General features: G+C 41.8%; 1 protein-coding gene across 1 annotated transcript in view; it reads right to left on the bottom strand.

Moving 5' to 3' along the window:
• RP1 (RP1 axonemal microtubule associated) overlaps positions 1 to 25,376 on the bottom strand; it is a 221,553-nt gene that overhangs the window by 149,400 nt on the left and 46,777 nt on the right. The window contains exons 17-18 of the mRNA XM_063131303.1: positions 15,042 to 15,199; positions 1,568 to 1,654 (exon numbers count right to left, since the gene is read on the bottom strand). Coding sequence (XP_062987373.1) covers positions 1,568 to 1,654; positions 15,042 to 15,199 — 245 coding nt within the window. The remainder of the gene's footprint in view (positions 1 to 1,567; positions 1,655 to 15,041; positions 15,200 to 25,376) is intronic.

Below are 25,376 nucleotides of genomic sequence, written 5' to 3'. Positions count from 1 at the left end.
CATGTTTCTCACCTGCCGAAGGGTCTCTACTTCCCTTGCTCGGCTTTGTCCATTTTCTTCTGCTGTCCCTTACGCCTGGAACGCTCTTCCAGAACATTTGAGAACTACAACTTCAATCGCAGCTTTTAAAGCTCAGCTAAAAACTTTTCTTTTTCCTAAAGCTTTAAAACTTGACTTTGTTCTGACTTTTATATTGTTAGTTTTACTCTACCCTGTGCATGTTTGGTGCATTCTCTTCCCCTCCTTATTGTTTTATTATGATTTTATTAGAATGTAAGCCTATGCGGCAGGGTCTTGCTATTTATTGTTTTACTCTGTACAGCACCATGTACATTGATGGTGCTATATAAATAAATAATAATAATAATAAAGAGGGAATTTCACCAGGTGCTGCAGACATACAAATGACACATACTATACAAATGTTAAAGATACAGGAGCCCTGTCCTCCTTTCCATATGGTCACCCTAATATATATTGCATAAAGGAGGCTGAGATTGAGAGAAAGTCACTTGCTTAATGCCACATAGGGTGTAATCCTATACATGTTTAGAATGAAAAAAAGTCCTACAACTTCCAGCATACCCAGCCAGTATAGTTGGCTGGGCAATTCTTGGAATTCTAGGTCTTCTTCCTGTCTAAATGTGCATAGGATTGTACCCTCAATGAATTTTATGGCTAAAATGAAATTTGAATTGAACCAGGAACTTCACAACTCGCACTCACAACTGCTACAGTACATATACCTGAGATAAGCACTAATCACATGACTAAAGATTATACTGCAATAGCACTTGGTGGGTTTCCAGAGTGTTAAATCAGCTGTATGAATCTGAATTTATTGATCAGTAGTATACATACACAACATACACTCAGGTGGATTAGGCAGTAAAAATAAAAATAAAACTTTGCAGTATCATGTTTCTCTGTTTCCTCATTAAAGAGACATTCTACCTGCCTCTGAGCTTGAGCTTATTTATAATATTGAATCTTTCATCAACAAATCAGCTGCATTCATCAATAAGCAATAGCAATTCAATATGTAATTGACACCTTTAAAACAGATGACACAAATGTTCATATGGTATATTTTATTTATAGAACTAGCACTATTTCTTAATGGCACAGTTCCATCTGGAAAGTATAAAGCATGTCTTGGAATGTAATTGCATGTAAGAAAAAAACTGATTGGGCTTTCAGTTAGTGTATCAAATCTAAGATTCAGAGTAAACTTGTATTGTACCTAACAACTAATGCTGTATAATTTAAAAAGATCTGCTCCTCAACTGATGCACAGAGGAAGTTGTGTCTATTTTTATTTTTAGATAAAAGTGTTATACAGGTTCTGCTACTTTTGGAATGGTTGGTCTAACAGTTACTACTCAATGGTTAAAAGAAAAGAGAAGAAAGTCCATTAAGCATCCAATCCTATGTGCATGTTTAGACAGAAAAAATGTCCTTCAACTCCCAGCATTGAGTTGTAGGACTTTTTTTCTGTCTAAACATGCACAGGATTGTGCCTTAAACAAATCATAGGAACAACCAGACAATATACCAGAACACGTACCTTTTCCAACATCCATTCTGGTAGTTTGCTTGTTCCATCGTGACCTATTCTTATTTTGTAGATGTTTCCGATATGATCGATTTCAACCTGAATTGTAACAAATAAAGACAGATGCGACATATAAATAAGAGTCAGTTGACACTGTAGTTAAAACAGCAATTCTGTACATGGCATACAGCAAGAGGCCACTATTATGTACGCAAAGTACCATTTGATGTGTGCATGTACAGTAGCCTGAATGCTATGTTCCCACCAAGCCATACCTACAGTGGTGTGTATGCATGAAGTGACAGGCACGCATTTTATCCACCATACCCCCTAATGCCGAGTTGAGTGGCTTTTGCAGTTCCTTTGTTTTGGGGAGTTGGTTTTTCTCTGGTCATGTGCCTTGGAGAGTGGATATGGGGCCATGTGAGGGAGCCTGAAGGGGTCCCAGTTAGTGTGGTTACCTGTAGAGTGAGATATAGCATTGGGAGGAGGGCTAACCAGGTTAGGGGAACACAGCTTAGACAGCTAATGGCTGTACCTTGTTCCAGCCCTCCCTGCACCAACAGGTTTGGTGGTTGCCCTATCAGCCTGCCCTCGGGTCTCCAGATGCTGCTGTTAAGTGCCAGATTGGTTCAAAATAAGTTCTTCTTTATTCATGACTTAATAGTGGATGAGGTGGCCAAACTGGCATGTATAATTGAGACCTGGGTGGTTGAGCAAGAAGGAGTTAGTCTCTCCCAGCTGTGCCCACCGGGCCAGGGATGGACTGTGTGTGTGTTGCTGTGGTCTATCGGAATTCCATTTCTCTCTGCAGGCTCCCTTTTCATCTGACTCCTGGGGGTTGTTTATACACATCAAAAAACCCAGGGTGGCTGAGCGGTGGCACTTCATCAATTATATAATGCAGCAGCCTCCTAGCAGCCATTGCAGGGTTTTCCCGTGAAGCTGCAAAGCAAATAGCTGTTTGCCCATGCAGAGGGTAGGGGTGGGCCCAACCACTGGAAACCCTGAGCTTTTGCTGCTGCATTGAGATTAGTCACTGCCACCCCGATGCAGCAAAAGTGTGGGGTTTTGCTTATCACAGTGGCAACCCATGTATAGGCAGCCCACAGGTCTGGAAAATCAGAGAAGGGGCCATTTAATCTATCGAGTCCAATCCCTGCTCAGTGCAAGAATCTAGTTTAAAGGATCCCTGACAGATGGCTGTCCAGTCTCTGCTGAAATTTGTTCTTTCAGATTGTCTTTTGTTTCTAGCTGGCTGGCAAAGAAGTAAGGCAAGACAACACCATGATAGAGAGCCCATCTGCAAGCTGCTTTGGTGAATTCCTCTTAGGATCCTGATTCACAAGTTTCAGTGAGCTAGTTTGATGATTCATTTCATTTTAAAAGCAGGTGAACATTTCTGGACTTCTTTCTCCTTAGTTCTTGAGTCAATACTTTGAATTGAAAAGTGGTGTTGAAATTTTAGTTCTAGTGTGAAAGGTTGGGCTCACTCATGTGCTGGACTGCTTGACATACACGCTAACCTGGGTCTTAAGGAGTTTATAAGAACCTCTGGAAAGGGGGTTTATGCTCCTCCATAAATGTACACACCTGGATTCTTGCATATCCTAGAGTGTAGGAGTCATGACAATGATACTTAAGAGTCTCTTGCAGTCTGCCCTACCTCACAGGGTTGCAGGCGCAGAAATACTGTTTATCACAGTTGTAAACAAGACTTGCAGTCTAGTCATGCACTATTAATTCAGCTCCTGAAGGATGATCAAAGGCTTGTGCTGTTCTAACTCTGACCCATTTACTAGCTCTGACCCCAAAATCTTCCTGTCTGTCTTTCAGTATAGTTTGATTTTGTAAAGTTACAGACATACTGCAGAGCAAGAGTTATTTGATGGACCTTTACATACACATGTAGGATGTACAGATTTTGTTTAACCCATTCTGTTTATGATTCATAGATTGTCAGGTTTCTTTTCATTCTGTTGGGTTTTTCCCATTCAGAAAAGTATGCAAAGAACTCTACCACAGTTTAAATAATTTTTGCTGGTATTTAACATTTTGCATATTTTTCTTAGCTCATAGATGTATAAAAAGGTGTGTGTGTGTGTTTAAAATGGTGTATATATTACTGTATTTTCCAATACTGTTTGTATTTTTGAATGACTAAATTTGTCGACAATTCCAGAACATTAAAAAAAAATGGTGCACAAGTCCAGGGAACCTGTGTGTCTTGGAAGATGCTGAATTCCATGGGTTGAATTCATAGCAATCCGAAGTCATTCAAAATGCTTTCAAACTTCTACAATGTCCCTACCCCTAATGCTCTAAATTTTTCAACCCTCTCTGTCCCCACAAAGGGCTCTTACATGCCACAGTTCAATGACACAGGGTTTGGCACAGAATGGCAACAGATTATCACTGATAGTGATCGCTGCTGTACTGATATGGAGGATGATGTTAATGTCATGGCTAAAATCAAAATGGTGACCCCATAGGAGCTCTCTGACAGAATCTGCACACTCTCTCCTTTGGTACAATGGAACAGTAGGGATATGTTTAATCCTAGTTCTTCATCTAAATAAATACTTGTAAATCAGGCTGCTTGAGAGAAGTGTCTCAATGTGGAAGATTTCTCCCCACCCCCCTAAGAATATAACAGTGTTAGAGAAATTGCCTGGTAAACACCAAACATTTCTGCAAATGGGACAAGAAGAGGTATGTTGGAAACAATCTCCTTTGCTCAAAACACAGCAATCCTTTTGGAATAATTTTCCGTGGGGTGAGGAGAGTGAACTTCTTCGGGTCAGGAGACCACCCAGCTGAATGCCTCCTGCTTTTGCTATTCCTCCAGCCATCCACCCACTTTAGTGCTCCTTGGATGGGAGCGTTACAGCCCAAATCCTTTGCTAGCTCAGCTTCCAGTTCCACCCATATAACACTGTGACAGCCTGTCAGGGTGGCATGACACCTGGTGTATGCTGCTTTGCATGTGCCAAAACGTGATGCCTCAATGTGCACTTTGGGCATTGCACTTCACGAGGAGCAGTTTGAAAGAGTCAGCTAGGAGACTGTCTGTGTCTCTTTGATATACTGTCTTGGCCTTGTGAGCTGTACAAGGCAGAGAGATCAGAAGAAAGACTGGATGTTTGAATTCTGAATATCAAAAAGCAGAAGAAATGGAGAAGAGGTGATTTAAACTGGGGCTACATTACTTGATGAGCTGTATTTGCACTTAATCAATGAACCAAGACTCATTACTGAAGTAACTGATTACAAATGAAAGGAAACAACTAATTTACTAACACATTGGAATAACTGATAGTTCATCACAATGTATTAAGCTGAGACGATCAATCACTATCAAATTGAGAAATCCCACTACTGAATTGAAACAGCTAATTATTAATAATCTGAGGTGGACTATTAGTGAACTGAGGCAATTTTGTTATTCAAAGTGATATAATTTTCCTTAACCAACTGGTACAACTCTCTATTGATACACTTGATGCATTGAGATTAATTGTGTATGATGAATTAGGATAATTGTCAATTACTGGTAATTTGACATCGATAATTGACAAATGGAGTTGATGATGTAGATAATTTTCATTAGTCATTAAAGTATTTATTGAGCCTACAGAGCAGAAGTGTTCTTTTGGGAAAACAAGCCAAAAAAAGAAGATGAAAGCCAAGATAAAGATAAGATAGTTATAAACAGAGGATATTTGCAGGAATCCACAAATCTCCTCATACTTGCTTTATATGCTCACTAGTGCATTTTCCCCCAAGACCCAATTCACATGTAATGACTAACTATTGGTTGTTTAACTCATAGTTACCTATGGTTGTGTAGCAGCAAGCAAGCATGCTGCCCGCCCCCTCATCTCTTCTACTTTCCACCCAGACTTCATACAACAACAAACCATGGATTAACTCTGGGATTGTTTAACCCCTAAACAACCCAGAGTTTCCAGATTCAAACATAATGATAAGAGTGTAACTGGGTTGTTTCAGAAGCAAACAAGGGACAAGAACCAGTAGGCCCACCTGCACCCAGTTACAAATAACCCATCATTTTATTGTGTGACGTAGCTGTTGTGTTTTAGGGCACTCGGACAAAGCAAACACACACTATGGGGGAAAACAAGCCCTGCTGGATCAGATCAGAAAACCATCAATCCAGCATCCTGTTTTACAGGAGCCAATCAGATGGCAAAAGCAATGGGGCAGTTAACACATAATATAATGATAAGCTAGGAGTCTGGAGGAACTCTGCTTATTGTTTCTGAACAGCATGCTTATACACATTGCCCAAGCACTCCTCCTGCAAGTGGGAGCACCTAAATAAACTATGGACCTTCTATTTGTGGTTTGCTTATTGTGACATGTGAAATGGAAACTCTGGGTTGACTTTGCCCTAACAATCCAGATTTATAAGCCATTGTTTGTGGTTGGTGCATCGCTCTGGCTTGTCAGGGAGAGATAAGCCAGAATTCCTGGTTTCTGTCTGTAAAAAAACCAAGGATAGAAGCTCTGTTTCATCTGTGGTTTTGTTTTGACCAAGAGTTGGCACCTAGGCCTGAAGTCAAATCGGACCCTCTGGGGATCCCAATCGAGCCCTCTAGGGTTCCCAGAGGGCTCCACCTCCTTTTCCTGGCTTCACCCTCTTTCTCCAAACCACCAATTGTTTTGTGGTGTTGCAGCTTTTGCATGGCTTTAATTCCATTTAAAAAAGATTGAAATACCTCTCCTGAGACTAGGGCCGGATCTACACTAGTGCTTTAAAGCGCTTTATAACAGTTTGACAACTGTATATAGAGAGTGTCCTGGCTCCCGACAGTTCTCAAAACTGTTATAAAGTGCTCTAAAGCAGTAGTGTAGATCCTGTCTTAGTTAATGACAGCAAGAGCTTTAAGCTACAGTATGCTGGTATTTTTACACCACCTCCTTTCCCCACTGGAATGCAGCCCCTGACAGTTTCTCTGAAACTAAATTCAGGAGGTTCCCTTCCCTGGTTTAGACCTTCCCACTTGCAGCAGGAGTGATTGACATTTGATTGACATTCACATTTGTTGATTGTTACAGGTGAACTGGATCAGTAGCTCTCTCCTTGGTTGCTTCCCAGCAGCCGGTCTTCAGTGACAAACTGCTTTGAACCAAAAGGCTCCATCTAGCTATCATGGCAAGCAGCCATTGATAGACTTATCACCCATGAATTTGTAAATTCGTGAATTTGTAAATTTGTAAAACAGGGGAAATATCCATGTAAGTAAAAAAGAAAAGGAAAGAAAGATAACTTTGAGCAAAGATACCTCTGTAAACCTTCAGGGAAATATTGCTGATGAAGCCTGAGTATTTTGATTGCAGAAATATTGCAGAGCATTCTTTGATACCCTTTCTAATCCAACTCTATTCCATTTATTTCAAGTGTTTTTGAAGCTAATCTACCATTATTGAAGCTGAAAATAAACCATTTCTTCCATTGTATATTTCACTACAAGGAGGGGTTCTCTGACACTTAAAAACAGCTCTTCCGTCAGATTATTTCTTAACCTGTACAGTTGATTGCTGTTCTGAATAAAAAGCTGGTGGCAGTCTCCTCTGTCATGTTTTTCCTTACCTATTAACAGCTCAAGCACTCATCTTTACTATCTAAAAGAGCTTATTTAAGCAGCTTTCCCCTTAACTCGCCTATTAGCCATTCACAATGTTACGCCGTCCATTAATCCTAGATCCTCATTTATTACAACAATACTTTTTTCTGCCGCTTTTGTAAAACGCTAAGACATTACTTACATTACATGGTTTACATTACTTGAATGAGCCTTGAGCATGCCTTCTGCCTCTTCCCTCGCCTCATGTGTTCTGTTTCCATCAGTTGCTTCCACTTTTGCTGAAAGCACAACTTGCTGATACCAGCAAACTATAACATTTGTGATTGCCCCAAACCAGGATATAGAACACTAAAAGCAGCCTTATACAGAGCCAGACCACTGGTCCATCTAGCTCAGTATTTTCTACCATGACGAGCAGCAGTAAACATCCCCTGGGGGGAATCCGCACGTCGTTCTCAGGGCGCTTCCATCCGCCCCCAGTGCACCCCGAAAACGATCGTGTAACTCGCCTGTAAAAGAGCCGAGGAAGAAGCATCCTTGCTGCCGCCGTCGCCGCCACCCAACTCCCTCCACTCCAGCTGGGACGGAGAGCTCGAGGGAAGAAGGTGGGGTGGAGAGCTTCTTCCGCTCTCCACCCGGCCTTCTTCTGCTGAGATCTCCGAGCCGGCTGGCAAGGAGGGAGTTGGGTGGTGGCTCCGGCGCCAGCAAGGATGCTTCTTCCTCGGCACTTTTACAGGCAAGTTACACTTTTAGATTTTTTTTTTTCTTGGAACCTTCCTTTGTAGATTGGTGTCTCTGTCTTCTGATAGTTTCCCTCAGGATTTAAGTTAAGCCTGTCTAATTTAAACCACTTGAACACAAGTCCTACCTTGGGGCTGATCTACAGGAGGTTTTTTCCCTCTCATTGTCACACCTGGCTTGAACAGCACACAACATACTCCCCAATCCATCCGCCTCACACTATTTCTGCCCTTATATCTCAGATTTCTTCAGAGTACTTTTATCATGGGTTTTTTAAATCATGTTTTGCAGTTTCCATGTGGTGGATAATTTGGTGTGTGCTATCCTCACATTATTTTAATTTGCTCTGGTGGGAATTATTTCTGCCTACAGAGCTGGTTTGGCCACCTTTCTTCCCATCCTCCCATTTCACTTTCGGCAGGAAGTGGAGAGGCTCTGTGGGGTGGAAATGGGGATCTGTCCTCCACTTGCTGACTTTCATCAAGGAGGGTGTATTGTTCTTTGCTGGTGCACATGCACTAAACAGTATAAGCAAACAAACAAATTCAACATCCAGGTGGCTGCCAGGAGGAGGGCCTTCTCTGCTGTGCCCCCCCCCCCGAGCTGTGGAATGAGCTCCCTAGAGAAGTTCACCTATATTATACTCTTTCCAACACCAGGTGAAGACCTTTTTATTTTACCATCCTACTCTTTTAGCTTTGCTGTTTTAAATCCATATTTTAAATCTCTATTTTAAATCTCTGCATTGCTGCTCAGTTTTATTCTGGTTGTATTTTTATATTGTGTTAAAGTTCTATACTTAAGTTATATTTTATGGTCTAAATTTCTGTGAACCTCCCAGAAAGTTTCAGCTATTGGGCAGTATAGAAATGCAGTAAATAAATAAATAAATAAATTGATTGATTGGGAAGTGTCATGTTTCCCGTTTCCTCCTGCATTCACACGTTCTGACAAACTGACACGGGACACTCACATCAGTGAGACTTCTTTTACTGCGGCAAATCTCACAGTGGAAAGCTTTTTGGTTACACACTACAGAAATACTTAAAGCTGATATGATCTTTCAGGCAATCATAATGGGATATTCCTGAAAGGCTGAAGAAACCATCCCAAGGGAGCTAGTCCAAACGTGGCCACACATTGATAACTCAGGAAACATGGCCAAAGCCTAAACAAGATCGCAGGGCTTGTAATTCAGCACAGGGAACTCCCCACCACGTGAGTCAGCAGAGGAAATGTCCAACAGTCATAATCAATCCCAGCCTGCCATTACGCTGAGCTGACCACAAAACAAAACACACAATCCACAGAAAATGTGAGTTCAAGTCTATGAAAAGCCTCACAGTACTTTTCATGACACAGTCCTTAGTAATCCAAAGTCCATGTCCAGAGTGCTTTCAAAGTCCCCAACAGTGATGGATACAAACAGGGAGGGATTTTAGGCCATGAGACAAAAGGTGATCCTCGCAAAGGCTCCTAGACTTTACTCCAGCTTATAAAAGGCGGCGTGGGCCTCTTTCAAACCACTTAACTGACAGGGGCTCTAGTCAAAAAGTCATGCCCTTGTCCAAACAGGGCAGCACTGCTCAGCCTCCCAAGATGATACTACAAACTGAGTGACTCCTTCAATAAGCCCCTGCCCCATCTTTCTAACATTCTATCAGTTTCCCAGGGAAGTCTAACAGTCTCAAGGCTAAGGGGTGTGTGTGTGTGTGTGTGTGAGTGAATCTACTCCTGTGAGAATTCTGACAGATAAGTTTGCACAGATTCTGACAATCCAAACTACTTCTAATTAAATCTAACTACAACTTGCAAGGCCTCCACGGCCTTGCTGAAACCTATTCCTGACAGGAATCAGCAGGACTCATCTTATCACTACCTTCCACTTCTAGTGTAATGGAATCAATCCAAAGCAATATATGACACAAAATTGTGTTATGAAGTGCTACAACTCTGCTCATGTGGTCACGACAGCACCACCCATTTCTCCTGCGTTTGCAGCACTACCGATTGTTGTGTGGCGCAGTAAGACTTTAGAAACACTAAGGATACTGCATGGCATTTGCTGACATGGGCCCACCAAGAAACAATTGCTCTATCAAAAAAAAAAAAATTGGCACAGCAGTGCCTCATAAACCAAAGGGACTCCAGTGTAGATCCTACCCATGTCACTGCTAACGCCATCCTTATCCTGAGTTGATGCAAGCACATCAAATTGCTCATGAAGTTAAGGAATTCAAGATTTTGCCCTATGCCTGCTTCTTAGTCACTGAGATAAAAAATACTCACAGCCTGACAGCTATTTAGCAAGCGAAAAGATTTGAGATATCACTTGAAGTGATGGTGGGGGTGTGAGGGGGGAAGCAGCTGCTGCTATAAGGCTCTGGCTTTACAAGTCGTGCTTTTCCGGGCTTTCCTTGTTCTTTTCTATGATGATGATGATGACGACGCTGACAATGATGATGCCAATAACTTTAAAAGCCTATTTCAAATATTAAATCACTCTAATGTAGCTTGTCATGGATTGTAGCAAATCAGAATAGCGAATTCTATAATTAAAGAGAAGTTTAGCATTCCGTGGGCTGCAATATTCACAGTAATCACAGGTGTTGGAAGATACTTTAAAACCCAGTCAAATCCTGGCTCTGTTGCTTCTCTACACTTCTTTTTTGTCTCTTTTATACGGATCCTTTACGTATAAAGGATTTGGGTCTGATATATCCATCAGTTATATCAGAACCAAAACCAAACCAGATGAGTGTGAAGAGCTTGAATGCCCAAGGTACTGACTCACAGATACTTCTTTTTTCATAAGATCAATATCCTCAGAACACAACTATGCTAGATCGTATCTGATTTGTGGCAGGTCAATAGACTCATATCTTAGGGAATCCATGAGTAGTGAGAACAGATAGTACTGCAGACATGTTATTACCTACACTAGCTATGAATTTTTCACTACCTGAGAGAGAGGAAATCCCAGAGATCTTTAAACATAGGTTTCAAAAGTGAAAATCCCTACAACTTTCATTGTGACTGCTTATGCTATAAAAGGACACATAAAAAGCAGGTAATGTAACAAGCCAGACAATAAACATCTGACCCATTCAATACTAGCAGGTTTTTAAAGTCCACCAAGCTCCAGTTTAGGCAAAAGTCTTCAGTTTTGTGCGATCTATAGTATATTCTGCTCATTCAGTATATTATTTAAGATAGCAACAATGCAAAAATGTGGTTAAGAGATGTTACCATTCCTTTGTCACCCCTTCTTCCAGGGTTGACTGCAACTTTATTAGATGCACATGTACATGCTTCTGGAGAAATTCCATTTTGAAGTTCTAATATTGTGTAGCAGATTTTCATGACAATCTGCCAATTTAAATTTTGGCAGGTTCTCACTACACATCAATTAATTCAATAAATTCAATTTCTCTCCCCCCCCCATCACCTCCACCTTTTCTTTCAAAATATATTTTAAAAATGAAGGCTTGGCTGTTTTGTGCATTGCTGTTCATTGAACTGTTCCATCGGACTGAAGTCTTAAGTTTGCACAAAACCAATACTCCCTTATATAGGAAGCTGCCTGGTACTGAGTCAGACCATTGTTCTATCTAGCCCAATACTGCTGACACTGACTGTGTCAACAGTATGTGAATGAGCTGAGATTAGTGAGGGATGCTAAAAGAAATAAAAAGGCTTTCTTCAGATACGTGAGTAGTAAAAGACAGAGGAAAGAAATGGTGGTTCAACTGCTTAATGAGGATGGCAAATTGATAACAGATGACAAAGAAAAGGCTGAAGTGCTCAATTCCTACTTTGCCTCAGTCTTCTCCCAAAAGCGGGTCTATGACCCCCCTGGAAAAAGTGGAGTAGAAGTTGAGGGGGCAGGATTGCAGTTTGAAATTGATAAACAAATGGTCAAAGAACACCTAATTTCCTTGAATGAGTTCAAATCTCCAGGGCCCGATGAACTGCATCCTAGAGTAATGAAGGAGCTAGCGGAAGAATTCTCAGAACCTATTATCTTTGCAAAATCATGGAAGACGGGTGAGGTGCCAGATGACTGGAGGAGGGCTAACATTGTCTCTATCTTCAAAGAGGGCAAAAAGGAGGAACCTGGGAACTACAGACCAGTCAGTCTGACCTCCATCCCTGGGAAAATTCTGGAGCAGATTATAAAGAAGTCAATCTGTAAACACCTTGAAATCAATGCAGTGATTACTAGAAGCCAACATGGATTTGTCAGGAACAAATCCTGTCAGACTAATTTGATCTCATTTTTTGATCGGGTAACCTCCCTTGTGGACTGTGGGACTGTGGGAATGCTGTGGACGTCATATATCTTGACTTCAGCAAAGCTTTTGACAAAGTGACCCATGATATTCTGATTAACAAACCAGCTAAAAGTGGGCTAGATGGAACAACTATTAGGTGGATTCACAGTTGGCTACAGAATCGGACTCAAAGAGTACTTATCAATGGAACCTTCTCAAACTGGGGAGAGGCAACGAGTGGGGTACCGCAGGGCTCAGTCCTGGGCCCAGTGCTCTTCAACATTTTTATTAATGATTTGGACGAGGAGGTGCAGGGAACGCTGATCAAATTTGCAGATGACACAAAATTGGGTGGGATAGCTAATACCCTGGAAGACAGAAACAAACTTCAAAGTGATCTTGATAGGCTGGAGTGCTGGGCTGAAAACAACAGAATGAAATTTAATAGGGATAAATGCCAAGTTCTACATTTAGGAAATAGAAACCAAATGCGCAGTTACAAGATGGGGGATACTTGGCTCAGCAATACTACAAATGAAGGATCTTGGAATTTTTGTAGATCACAAGCTGAATATGAGCCAACAGTGCAATATGGCTGCAAGAAAGGCAAATGCTATTTTGGGCTGCATTAATAGAAGTATAGCTTCCAAATCACATGAGGTACTGGTTCCTCTCTATTTGGCCCTGGTTAGGCCTCATCTAGAGTATTGCGTCCAGTTCTGGGCTCCACAATTCAAGAAGGATGCAGACAAGCTGGAGTGTGTTCAGAGGAGGGCAACCAGGATGATCAGGGGTCTGGAAACAAAGCCCTATGAAGAGAGACTGAAAGAACTGGGCATGTTATTATTATTATTATTATTATTATTATTATTATTATTATTATTATTTATTTATTTATATAGCACCATCAATGTACATGGTGCTGTTTAGCCTGGAGAAGAGAAGATTGAGGGGAGACATGATAGCACTCTTCAAATACTTAAAAGGTTGTCACACAGAGGGCCAGGATCTCTTCTCAATCCTCCCAGAGTGCAGGACATGGAATAACGGGCTCAAGTTAAAAGAAGCCAGCTGGACATCAGGAAAAAGTTCCTGACTGTTAGAGCAGTACGACAATGGAATCAGTTACCTAGGGAGGTTGTGGGCTCTCCCAACACTAGAGGCATTCAAGAGGCAGCTGGACAAGCATCTGTCAGGGATGCTTTAGGGTGGATTTCTGCATTGAGGAGGGGGGTTGGACTCGATGGCCTTGTAGGCCCCTTCCAGCTCTGCTATTCTATGATTCTATGATTCTATGACTGGCAGCAGCTCTCTAGGGGTTCAGCAGGATTCCTTTCTAGCCTACCTGGAGATGCCAGAAATTGGACTTGAGATCTTCTGTGTGTGCTGTACCACTGAGCTATGATTCCTCCCTCAATACATATATGTTTTGAGTCGCTAAGAGGAGATATTTTAGTGCAAATGGGTTGAAATACCATAAGAATACAGCTGGTTTTGCTAGTAAGTTCGATGCCCCGCTAGAAATTGCTGGGCCTTCAAGATAAATAATTGTCTGTTGATGGATTTCAACTTCCAAATTACATCCCATTCAGCTTCATCATGCTTTCCTCATCAGGCACAGCATAGTAAAAATAAATAAATGCCGTAATCACAGAGGGTGTGGCTACTCTTTGGGAAAGGTTTCACCATATGAGCTACTAAAAAATCTCTTTCTACGCTCTGCCAAGGAATAGTCACCTCCTGTGAATAAAAAGGCTTCAGTTTACCCTGAGCTGCCAAGATGACTATAGGCTCAATTCTAATGCTAACTTTCCAGCATGGGAGCTGAACAGTCCAGTGTCAGTTGTTGGAATATTGTAGCCTACACTTCAAAATATGTAAAACAGTATCATTGACCTGGTGCTTAAACAATCTATTAGATAAAATGAAAATGTCAGGCACCTTATATGTATTTTATAGTGTTTGCATTTATGTTGTACCCTGCCTCGATCCAGAGGGAGAGGTGGGTAACAAATAAATATATTATTATTATTATTATTATTATTATTATTATTATTATTATTATTGTCTCATTCTGGAAGACAATGCTAATGCATTCTTTGCAAAACAGAATCTATTCAAATTGAAACCCAATGGCAAAACTCCCATTGGTTTGAATGAAAGATTCAAAGTGAAGTGGACCTGAAATTTGCAATATGCTAGCACAAACTATTAGAAATACCTTGTATAAAGTATAAACTCCATAAAACTAAGGCTACAATCCTATGCATATTGAGACAGAAACCCACCCACCCACCCCGCTACAGCTCCAAGCATTTCCCAGTCAGCATGGAGAACTGCAGAATGCTGGTAGTTGTGGGATTTCCCCCCTTAAAAACATGCATAGGAGGGCAGCCTTTTATCTTATACTTGTTGGGAAAATAGCCAAGGTGCTACTCTTTACAGGACCATGTAAAGTTCATAGCAATGCTCACAAAAAGACTATGCAATATTACATTTCAGCACCAAAAATCTTGCATAAGTGACATATACCGTTCATTACCCAAGGTGTGCATTTCCCTTTCATTACCTATGATTTGTACGGAGGCATATTGGTCTCCAACCAATTGCCTATAACTATCTTAAAGAAAACAATTTGCTTTTGCAGTTGCTCCTGCTCTTGTAGATATGACAGAAAAGAGTATTCCCTCTGCCATTTGCTACATACACTTAGCTGATTTAATGCTGGATCCAAAGACATTAGACAGATTTATCTGAGGCAGTACACTGAGGAGGAGGATTTTTTTCCCTACTGCAGGAAAGAATGATCTTGTGGGTGAAGTATGCAGCAAAATAACATATCCAGCTTTCATTAGCTACCTGAAATGCATCTTCTGTCCTGGGTAGAAACAGCTGTTCTCTGTTGTCCTTGCCAAGAGTTATTGGTCCAGCAATCCCTTTGTCTCCATATATCCAGAGGGTGACATTTGCTTGGGTTCCTGAGTCTCCTGTCAGTACTGACACTTTCCATTTATCATCTGAAGGAAAAAGAGACTGACCATTTTGGATAGTTCTCATTTCTTCTGTAAATTACAGAATGTCAATAGTAGATCAGGAGTATAATGAGTCTGAAGGTCTCTTTCAGAGAACATAAGAGTAACAAGTTAAAAAAAATACAGTATGTCCAATTCACAGTGGTCTGGATAACTGACATGACTACTATTTCAAACTTGGGGGAAGATATCAAGAGTAAAGGTCAGTGCAGACATTTTGTGAACATCCCCAACTGGGGGTGGGAAGAGGCCATAGCTCAATGGTAGAGCACATGTTTTGCATGCAGAAGGTCCCAGGTTCAATCCTTGATATCTCCAGGATTTCAGCTAGGAAGAATCCTGCCTGAAACCCTGGAGAACTCCTGCCAGTCAGTATCAACAATACTAGGTAGGCAAGCTGTACCAATAATCTGACTCAGTATAAGGGAACTTTCTAGTTGAAAAGGGGCCTGTGGGGTGGAACAAATCAGCCAACCTCCCAGACCTTGGCAGTGGTACCCCACATGGTGACAATTCCCATGGGGAAGTATTGTCCCAATTGGTTGTTTTATTATGCTTTTCATGGTTTTAATTTTTGTGAACCGCCCAGAGAGCTTCAGCTATTGGGCAGTATAAAAATGAAATAAATAAATAAATAAATAAATAAATAAATAAATAAATAAATGGGATATGCAATTGCAAAAATAATAATAATCAATATTGCTCCATTCAAAAACAGAGTTAAAGAGATACAGAGGAGGTGTCTATACACCAATGCATTGGTGCCACGACCCCCCAAAACCCTGCCCTTGCTCTCCTGTGGGGTTGTCCCCATGGCAAGGAGCAAGCATGGGGTTTGTGAAGAACTGCTGCCAGCCCGTCTGCCCCCTTTCCTGTCCCTCCACCACCTCTCAATGGCTTGGCAGCTGGCTGTGATGGAGTGCGGAAGTGGAGAGGCTTTTCTCCCTCTTCCTGGCCATCCCCATGCCTCTCGTCAAGGGAGGTTGCTGCTGTCGCTGCCACTGCCTCGCTGTTGTGGGCTGGCGAGGGTTGTTCACATATTGTGTCATATAACTGACACAATCCATCCCATCAAGGTGCGGTGGCTCCACCATCAAGAAAGGCAGCTTCAAGCAGCTTGGCAGGCTCTTCCACCACAAGAGCAAGTCCAAAGACTCCAAGCCGGACACAAGTAAGGAAGCATCATTTCCATCCCCCTGTCCTTTGCCATCCCCTCAGGGGTGGCAGGAGCATCGCCACAGCAGCCCACTAGCTGCCCCTGGAGAGCGCAAGAAGCGCTCGCCTTTCGGCCCCTGGTGCCTGAAGAAGCAGCAGAAGCGGAGGCATTCCAGTGGCCATTCAGCTTGCTGCCCCCCTCCTCCCTGTCCAGGCAGATGACAACCAATCAGGGGTCACCATCGGCCTGGCCATGCTTCCGCTGCAACTTCAGAGCAAGGTGACAGATGCAGATGCACCGACATCACTTTGCTCCGCAGAAAAAAGTTGGGGTAAGTCCCTGACTTTTTTAATACAGAGCTTCGGGGGAAAGCCCTGGGATGGCTCCACAATGGCTGCATCATCATCATCATCATCATCATCAATTTCGTACCCACCTCTCCACTTGGATCAAGGTGGGGAACAACAGCAAATATAAAACACATAAAAGCTGATTAAAAACATAGTATACATGATTAAAACATCCTTAAAACATCCTAAAAACGTTCTAAAATTCCACTGGATAAATTATGCATATAAATTATGCAGCACCACTGCAGAGCCACTCTGGGCTTTTCCCACATATAGACAGCCCCAGAGTTAAGGAGGAGGAGCACCCTTTATTGCATAATCTAATTGATACATATCAACCCTGTTCAGATGACACACTAAGCCAATAGTTAGATTGCTAACCCTTTTGCAGCAAATGGTTAGTCACCCTGTTTAAACCATGGTTATTTAGCCACCATAGTTAGGAATGGTTCACACAACAGGCGAAGTCATGGATCACACAATTCACTAAGCCATAATGTTTAGTTCAAAATGCTTAAGCACTGTGGCTTAGCGTGTCATCGGAACAGTCTCTTAGTGACACATGACTAATAAAAACCACTATTGGCCTAGTTCTGTAAAATATATTACAACACAAGCAAAATATGTTTCAATCCAAAAGTCTTCTTCGGTGGCCTAATATAAAGTTACAGGACTAAACATAAGAAATCTGTTAAAAACAAACAAAAACAAGTAGATTTCAGCACTTTCCAGATAAAAACCCAACAATATTGACTTTCTTTCTAGTAACTCTGCTTTGGATCCATTTCAATCTGGATTCCGTCCTCTGCATTCCACCGAAACAGCCCTTACTAAGATTACCAATGATCTCCTTACTGCCAAGTCTAAAGGCCATTATTCCGTTCTTATTCTCCTTGATCTAACTGCAGCCTTTGACACGGTTGATCATGATCTTCTCTTAGATTCCCTTCATGACCTTGGATTTTGTGGCTCTGTCTATAACTGGTTTGCCTCCTATCTAGCGGGTCGCTCTTTCAGCGTGTTGACTAATGGCAGCTCGTCTTCCTCCTTTCCCCTTTCAGTAGGGGTTCCGCAAGGCTCAGTGCTTGGCCCGTTGTTGTTTTCCTTATACATGTTGCCCTTGGGCAAGCTTATTCAATCTCATGGCCTCCAATATCATCTGTACGCCGATGATACACAACTATATCTGTCATCTCCGGAACTTTCTCCTGATGTTCACGATCGTATCTCGGCATGTCTTTCAGATATCTCAGCTTGGCTGCTTCATCGTCGCTTGAAACTTAACATGGCAAAGACTGAATTGCTTGTTTTTCCTCCTAAACCTTCTCCTCATCTCTCATTCTCTCTTACTGTCAATGATGTTACGCTTACTCTGGTCAAGGAAGCTCGTAGCCTTGGCTTTATATTCAACTCCTCGCTCTCCTTTATTCCTCATATTGAGGCAGTAGCTAAATCTTGTCGATTTTTCCTGTATAATATTGCCAGGATTCAATCATTTTTGTCTGTCTCTTCTGCCAAAACGCTTGTTCATGCACTGGTTATCTCACGGTTGGACTACTGCAACCTTCTTCTCTCTGGCCTTCCTTCTTCTCACATCAGTCCGTTGGTTTCTGTTCACCACTCTGCCGCAAAGATCATCTTCTTGGCTCGCCGCTCCGACCATGTTACTCCACTTCTGAAATCTCTTCATTGGCTTCCAATTCACTTCAGAATCCAATATAAACTTCTCCTGTTAACCTTCAAAGCTTTTCACGGTCTAGCTCCTTCCTATCTCTCCTCTCTCATCTCACACTATTGCCCCGCTCGTGCTCTTCGCTCCTCTGATGCCATGTTTCTCGCCTGCCCAAGGGCCTCTACTTCCCCTGCTCGGCTTCGTCCATTCTCCTCTGCTGCCCCTTACGCCTGGAACGCTCTTCCAGAACATTTGAGAACTACAAGTTCAACCGCAGCTTTTAAAGCTCAACTAAAAACTTTTCTTTTTCCTAAAGCTTTTAAAACTTGATGTTGTGCAGACTTCTACTGTTACTTTCTACTGTTAGTTTTACCCTACCCTGTGCCTGCTTACCCTACCCTGTACCTGTTTGCATTCTCTTCCCCTCCTTATTGTTTTACTATGATTTTATTAGATTGTAAGCCTATGTGGCAGGGTCTTGCTATTTACTGTTTTACTCTGTACAGCACCATGTACACTGATGGTGCTATATAAATAAATAAATAATAATAATAATAATAATAATAATAATAATAATAATAATATATTCCAAGGCTGATTAATATAACTGACACAATCCATTTTTTAAAAAAAGAACCTCTTCTCTCACATTTTTGGCAGTGCTGACCTCTAATTGATTTTATTTTGTACAGGTTTGTTATGTTTAGTCTTTATATTAAGTTATATTAAGCCACTGATGAAGACCTCTGTGTCAAAAATCAAAACACACATTTGAGATCTGTTGTAATATATTTTATAGAACCAGGCCTAGTAGGGTTTCCATTATTTATGTGTTACTATATGTAACCATTAGCTTATGTAAGAAGGGTTCTGTACAGATTTATTTTTTCTCTTTAACTGTATATTTTTGACTGAATAGGTTTTGGTGGAACTACATGGTTTCAGAACTAAATGTACCACAGTACAGCTGCTGTTTTCTCTAGGCATTTGAAGAATACTTCTGCCCATACCATGCACAGAGGTGTATATCCAATTGCATAACAACTCAGTGCTTACATGCCACAGAAAACAACTCTTTAAATGTGTGTTTCCAGCGATGTGTAATAGGATGTGCTAAGAGCTGTGGGGATTGAAATCACTGCCATTTACTATGAAATCCATGGCTGTAAACATTGTAACTAGATACCTGAAACTAAACCAGGATAGAAGGTAATAAGAAATAGGGCTCAAATCAAGCATGCAGTCACCTGATTGATGCGCACTGAGAAAGCAGACTTCTGAAAAGCTGAATATTAGGCAGAGTTAAAAAAGCAAAACTGCAGAAATGGCTCTTTGTTTTAAAACCTGTGTAAGCTAATTATGGATTACTTGCATTATTTATTTCTCAAAGAATGAGGGTGTGTGTGAAGTTTCCAATTCAGGATCTGATGGTATCAGCAGTAGCAAATGAAACTGACTGCAATCACATAAAATGTGCTACTGCAAAGCTGGTGGGGAGGGATGGAAAACAGAAGCTCTTAGAGTGCTATTCCACCTCATGCGTGATAACATTTCCACTGTTAGAAGAAACACTTCCCACCAAAAGGTGGGAAAGTATAAGAATCATTTAACATTCATGGTGTGGAGGCCCTGGTTCTGCATTGAGAGCTGACTGCTCCAAAATGTTTCAATTCTTCCATTATAAATCCTGGATCAATAATAATAATAATAATAATAATAATAATAATAATAATAATAATAATGTACTTAATTCAAAACATATAAATAATATCATTGCTCTTATTTGGACTTCCAAAGTGGGTGATTTAACCATGGACAGAGCTAAGAAATCTTTAAATGTAGAGCTGCAAAGTTAATTGATTAATCAAAGCAATTAATTAAAACTTAGGGCCCATTTAATTGGGCATTGCACCTACATCCTCTGACCTTCCATTTTAAGATAAGGCTTCATTCCTGCAGCCAGGTGCTGCTTTCACCACAAAATGGAACCTCATCCCATTGGGTAATAGAAGCAATGCCTCAAGAACGCCGCTGAGTATGATTCTGTCATACTTAAAGAAAGAGGCAGGTGTTCTGGAAGAGCAGCAGCACCAACTCTTTTACATACCTTAGCATGAAAGAATGGTGGTCTGCAGCCTCCTCCAGGCATTTCTGCAGGCTGCCTGGGGGAAGGAGCAGTGCTTTAGTTTTGGAGCTAAAGGGGAGATGTGCACCACTACCATTCATCAGTGGGGGCTAGTAGCTCAGTTATCGGTGGGGCTGTGAATCCATTCTGGGTTTCAATCAGACCTAACCAGGACTGTAAAGAAGCTATCCAAAGTGCTGAACCATAGCCCCAAAATGAGTTAGCACCTTGAATTGCTCCATAGAGTACTGGCTGGCTCTATCTGAAACCCAGAATGGAAATCACAGCCCCACCAAAATAGAAGCCACCAGCCTCCACTGGCACCTCTACCATCTATAGAAGGTTTACCACAAAGGCTCTTCTGGCGATACAAAGGGGCTCTTCCCTCCAGGAGAGCTTCAATTGGGGAGGGAAAATAGCAGCAACCTTGGGAAAGACACACCATGCATGTTCAACAAGCAGAGCTGAGCAATATCTATTAACCTTTTCTTCTTCTTACTGTCGGAGAAACACTAGTGTAGAAATTGAAGTGTAATACCAAGTGTGTCAATATTATAATTGTCACAAAAATAGATATATACAAATGTAATAGATTAATCAACTAAAAATCTTTAATCATCTGTAGCTCCAATTTAGAGATGACACATTTAGGTCCTTCTCTTAGATTTCCTCTTGATGTGGTAAAGTCAGCACCAGAAAATTATTATTAGTTTTGTGTGCATTTCATTTAAATGCCCACCCACTTGATGAGAGCCAGTAATTGACATACTAAAGCAACTGACTGAAAAGTGAAGTTTGCCCTGGGGTACTGATATCAACTCTCACCAGGTAAGGATAGATTTCAATTGAATATGGGTCTGTTCGGATCAAAAGGCAAAGTAAAAATAATAGCAATGTGGTATCCCTGTTGCCATCTCCACGGTTCCATAAAAAGGTTTCAAACCTGGACAAGGGAGGGGAAGGATTCCTGATATGATCCCTCAGGCAATCCACAATGGATAATACTTGAAAGGCTTAACGAACCACCCAAAGGAGTTATTCCAATTGTGGATCATTCGTTGGTAATTTGAGGGAACATGGTAAGCCTAAACAAGATCAACGGGAAGGTAAAACTTCAGGCACAAGGTGTCCTGTGGTTCTTTTAGCACTAGGAACTCCCCACCATCTGATCCGGCAGAGGAAAAGTCCAACAGTCATAACCAAGACCAGTCTGCTGCTACACTGAGCTGACCAAAGACAAAAACACAGAATCCAGATCAAATGCAAGTTCAAGTCTATGAAAAGCCTCACACTACTTTTCATGGCAAGTTCTTAGCAATCCAAAGTTCAATCCATGTGCAGAGTGCTTTCAAATTCCCAGATGGTGATGGATCCAAACAGGGAGGGATCTTAGGCCATGAGACGAGGTGTTGCTAGCAAAGGTTCCTCATCTTTAACTCAGCTTATAAAGGGAGGCACTTGACAGAGAGGGGCTTTGGTCCCTATCCAAACAGGATGGCACTGCTCAGCCCGCCAAGATGATGCTTCAGACTGAGTGACTCCTTCTGCAAAGCTCCCACCTCTTCCAAAATTCTATCAGGTTGTCCAGTCAGATTCCCAGCCTCTCAGTGTTGCATTGGGTTGGGAGAAGTGACTGCTGTTCTCTGAGAACACTTGACATAGATAAACTTGCACAGATTCTGACATTCCAAACTAATTCTAATTAAATCCTAGCTAAAAACTATGAGGCCTCATGGCAGCATTGAAACCTACTCCTGACACCTTTCCCCTTACAGCAATGAGTGTTTCTACATGTTTGGGGACTTGTTCCCAGAAACGCTAATTCACTGTTGTGCAAGTGGTGGGGGCCACTTGGGCAATGAAATTGGTGGAGCTGGCTGTGTGTGGACCAGAAGTGGCCATGGGTCCTGCACATCAATGGGCAGGAATGGATACTGACCTCAGTGTTGACCACTTATAAAATCACCTTATGTATCACACAAAAAACCACTCACACTAGAATTAGGTTAATGAAGTTGCATATAACAAAACTGATATGGAGGAATTTCAGGAATAACAACTTTGTTAGGGTGACCATATGAAAAGGAGGACTGGGCTCCTGTATTTTTAACGGTAGAAAAGGGAATTTCAGCAGGTGTCACTTGTATGCGGGCAGCATCTGGTGAAATTCCCTCTTCAGCACAACACTTAAAGCTGCAGGAGCCCAACCCTCTTTTGTATCTGGCCACCCTATGCTTGTCCTCCTTTTCACATGGTCACCCTAAACTTTGTAATAATAATAAAAAGAATAGAGGCTAGCATCCAGTGTTGTTCTGCTGCTAGTACTAATGACATTGCGCTAGCATAAACCAACGCATGCACAACTTCACCAGCACAACGGGGGGAAGGCAGCAAATTGTTGCTATAATGCAGTGAGGGGGAAAGGGCTGATTTTTATTCAAAACTAGGCATGCACTCCTTTTCATTGGCATGTTATATGAATTGTAATACTAGATAACCCACCAAGAGAGAACAAATAGGCTACAACTAGACTAAAACACCTAAGCAAACACGTCCTATATGCTTCACAAACCTTGGCCAATCAGTAGTTGGTTGAGTGGTGATGGAAATCAGGGAGCAAGCTAAACTATAACAAATCATTCTTCCCCCCTCTCCTTGTGGAACTGGGCTGAATGATCAATCTGTGCACATACTGCCCAGTATAGCCAGAGAGAAGTTAGACGCAGACCATGTATCCTTAATGGTGAATGGTTCATGCTTGCTTGAAATGGATTAATATCAAAGATATGTGTATTTAGACAGCAAACCACAAAGGCTAGAGAAAGATCTCTATTTGAAACACTGGGGCATGAATAACATGACCAAAGTGTAGATAATGCCTAGGTCCTACCATAATGATGAACTTCACCCAGAAAAATCCATAAGCAAAGAATGCCCTGCAAGTTCTGTTCTATAAATAGTTCTTTGTAGACATGTAAACCAATGACATTAATTTCCTACAGGCTAAAAATGTTCTACTCTGAAAGCTGGATTTGATTGTTACCCTGGATTAGTCACACTTCAGGGGATCAAGATGCAAATCCACCATGACAAAAAATAAATAAAAATAAAATAAAATTCTAAAGGCAAAATAGATGGGTAAGCCAGAATTCTTCACAAAATCTTTTTGCCTTTTGTCTCTGGTTATAACGAATAGAGATCAAAATCAATAAACAAAAACTTATTCCAGTAGAAGCCTTGCAATCTAGTTGCGTTATATTTCCTAGCTGAAATTATATGCTATTCCTTACTGAAATTTTTCACTGCCTTGTTTCTTGGGGCCAGATGCTTTATAATCTAATTAAAACATATCCTGCATGAAGCTTTGTGCTCATTTGTTCATAAGAAAGTGCAGCTTTATCAGATTTGTATCATCAGCTTGTATAAATATTGTCATTTCAAAAAAATGATTTACGTACATACACCTGAAGAACAATAGCTAAAAAAAAAATGCTTCTAACATTCTAAACAACAGTTGGACCAATAAAAGTCTGGCCTTGCTGCTCACTATTTCTTGTTCAGTGGCATCAAGAGTAGATACTAAATTAATCTACTTTATGAATGAATTAACTTAATGGAGAAAAGTATAACTAAGAAGTTGAGTGAGACCAGGGGGGCTGTCTGTACAGTGCTGTACAGAGAGGCTTTCGCTCTCCTGGGGCAGCATCAGGTAATCCCAACAAAGAGGTAGGAGCACGGGGTTTCTGGGTGGCCATCCGGGTCCCAGAGCTGCCCCCACCCTCTTCCTGGTGGAAGGTAATCAATCACTGGTTGCCTTCCACCAGGCTCTGCCCCTGGGTTGACCCAGATTGGCCTCAGAGTGACGTCACATGGTGGAAGCACCATATTGACATCGCTCCCTTTGAAAAAGTCGGGGCAAATCCCAGACTTTTTCAGATCATAGCACTGCAGAGAAGCTCAGTGGTGGCTGCGAAGCTGTGTTTGTGTTGTCTAACAGACACAGTGCAGATCCCCAGCCACCGCAGGGCTCTCCCCGTGGATAGACAGCCCCCTGGAGTCATTTACATGAGCATTTTTTCAGGGTATTTTTTTCCAATGAGTTTGGATGTACATGTGTTAGGAGAAGGGCTGCAGCTCAGAGGTAGAGCACATGGTTTGCATGCAAGAGGCAGGTGCAAGAGGCAGGTAGTGGAGGATGGGAAAGACCACTGCTTGAGACCTTGGAGAGCTGTTGCCTCTCATAGCAAGAGCACAGGAACATAGGAAGCTGCCTTATCCTGAGTCAGACGCGTGGTCCAGCTAGTTCAGTACTGCTTACAGCAGCGTGCAGAACCACATGGTGGTGGGAGGCTGAATTGCCCCCCACCAGGTCCCCAATAGGAGGGATGGTTTCAGTGGGTGTGGCCATGCCCACTGACATCATCACCCCACCCTTCTTACAGAGTTGTGTGAGTCTCTCAGCACAGAGACAGGAGGTTGGCCTGAGCTGGGAGGAATGGCAGAGTCCCTCAGGCTCCATGCATTGGGCCTCATTTGCATAGGGGTGGGGGCATGTTGTGTGAAGCCACTCTGCCAGCAATGGGAAGAGCTGCTGCACTGGCTGAGTCCTCCACATCCGCTTCCCCGCTGTTATCTCTGATCACAGACTGGAGATAACAACAGGGATTTATTCCATTTCATTTATTTATTACATTTCTATATTGCCCAATAGCTGTATAGGGTGGTTCACTTCCTTCAGGGGGCATTCCTCTGGAGGACAGGGCTTGGAGATTCAGATACACATGGAGCCTTCATTCAGAACTCTTCATGAAGCTGAAGTAGTGAGAATATTATTGCCCGACCAATGGATGGCAGGTCAG

The sequence above is a fragment of the Elgaria multicarinata genome, chromosome 7 (assembly GCF_023053635.1).
Source record: "Elgaria multicarinata webbii isolate HBS135686 ecotype San Diego chromosome 7, rElgMul1.1.pri, whole genome shotgun sequence".
Taxonomy (NCBI): domain Eukaryota; kingdom Metazoa; phylum Chordata; class Lepidosauria; order Squamata; family Anguidae; genus Elgaria; species Elgaria multicarinata.
This window is presented reverse-complemented; position numbering and strand designations above follow the sequence as displayed.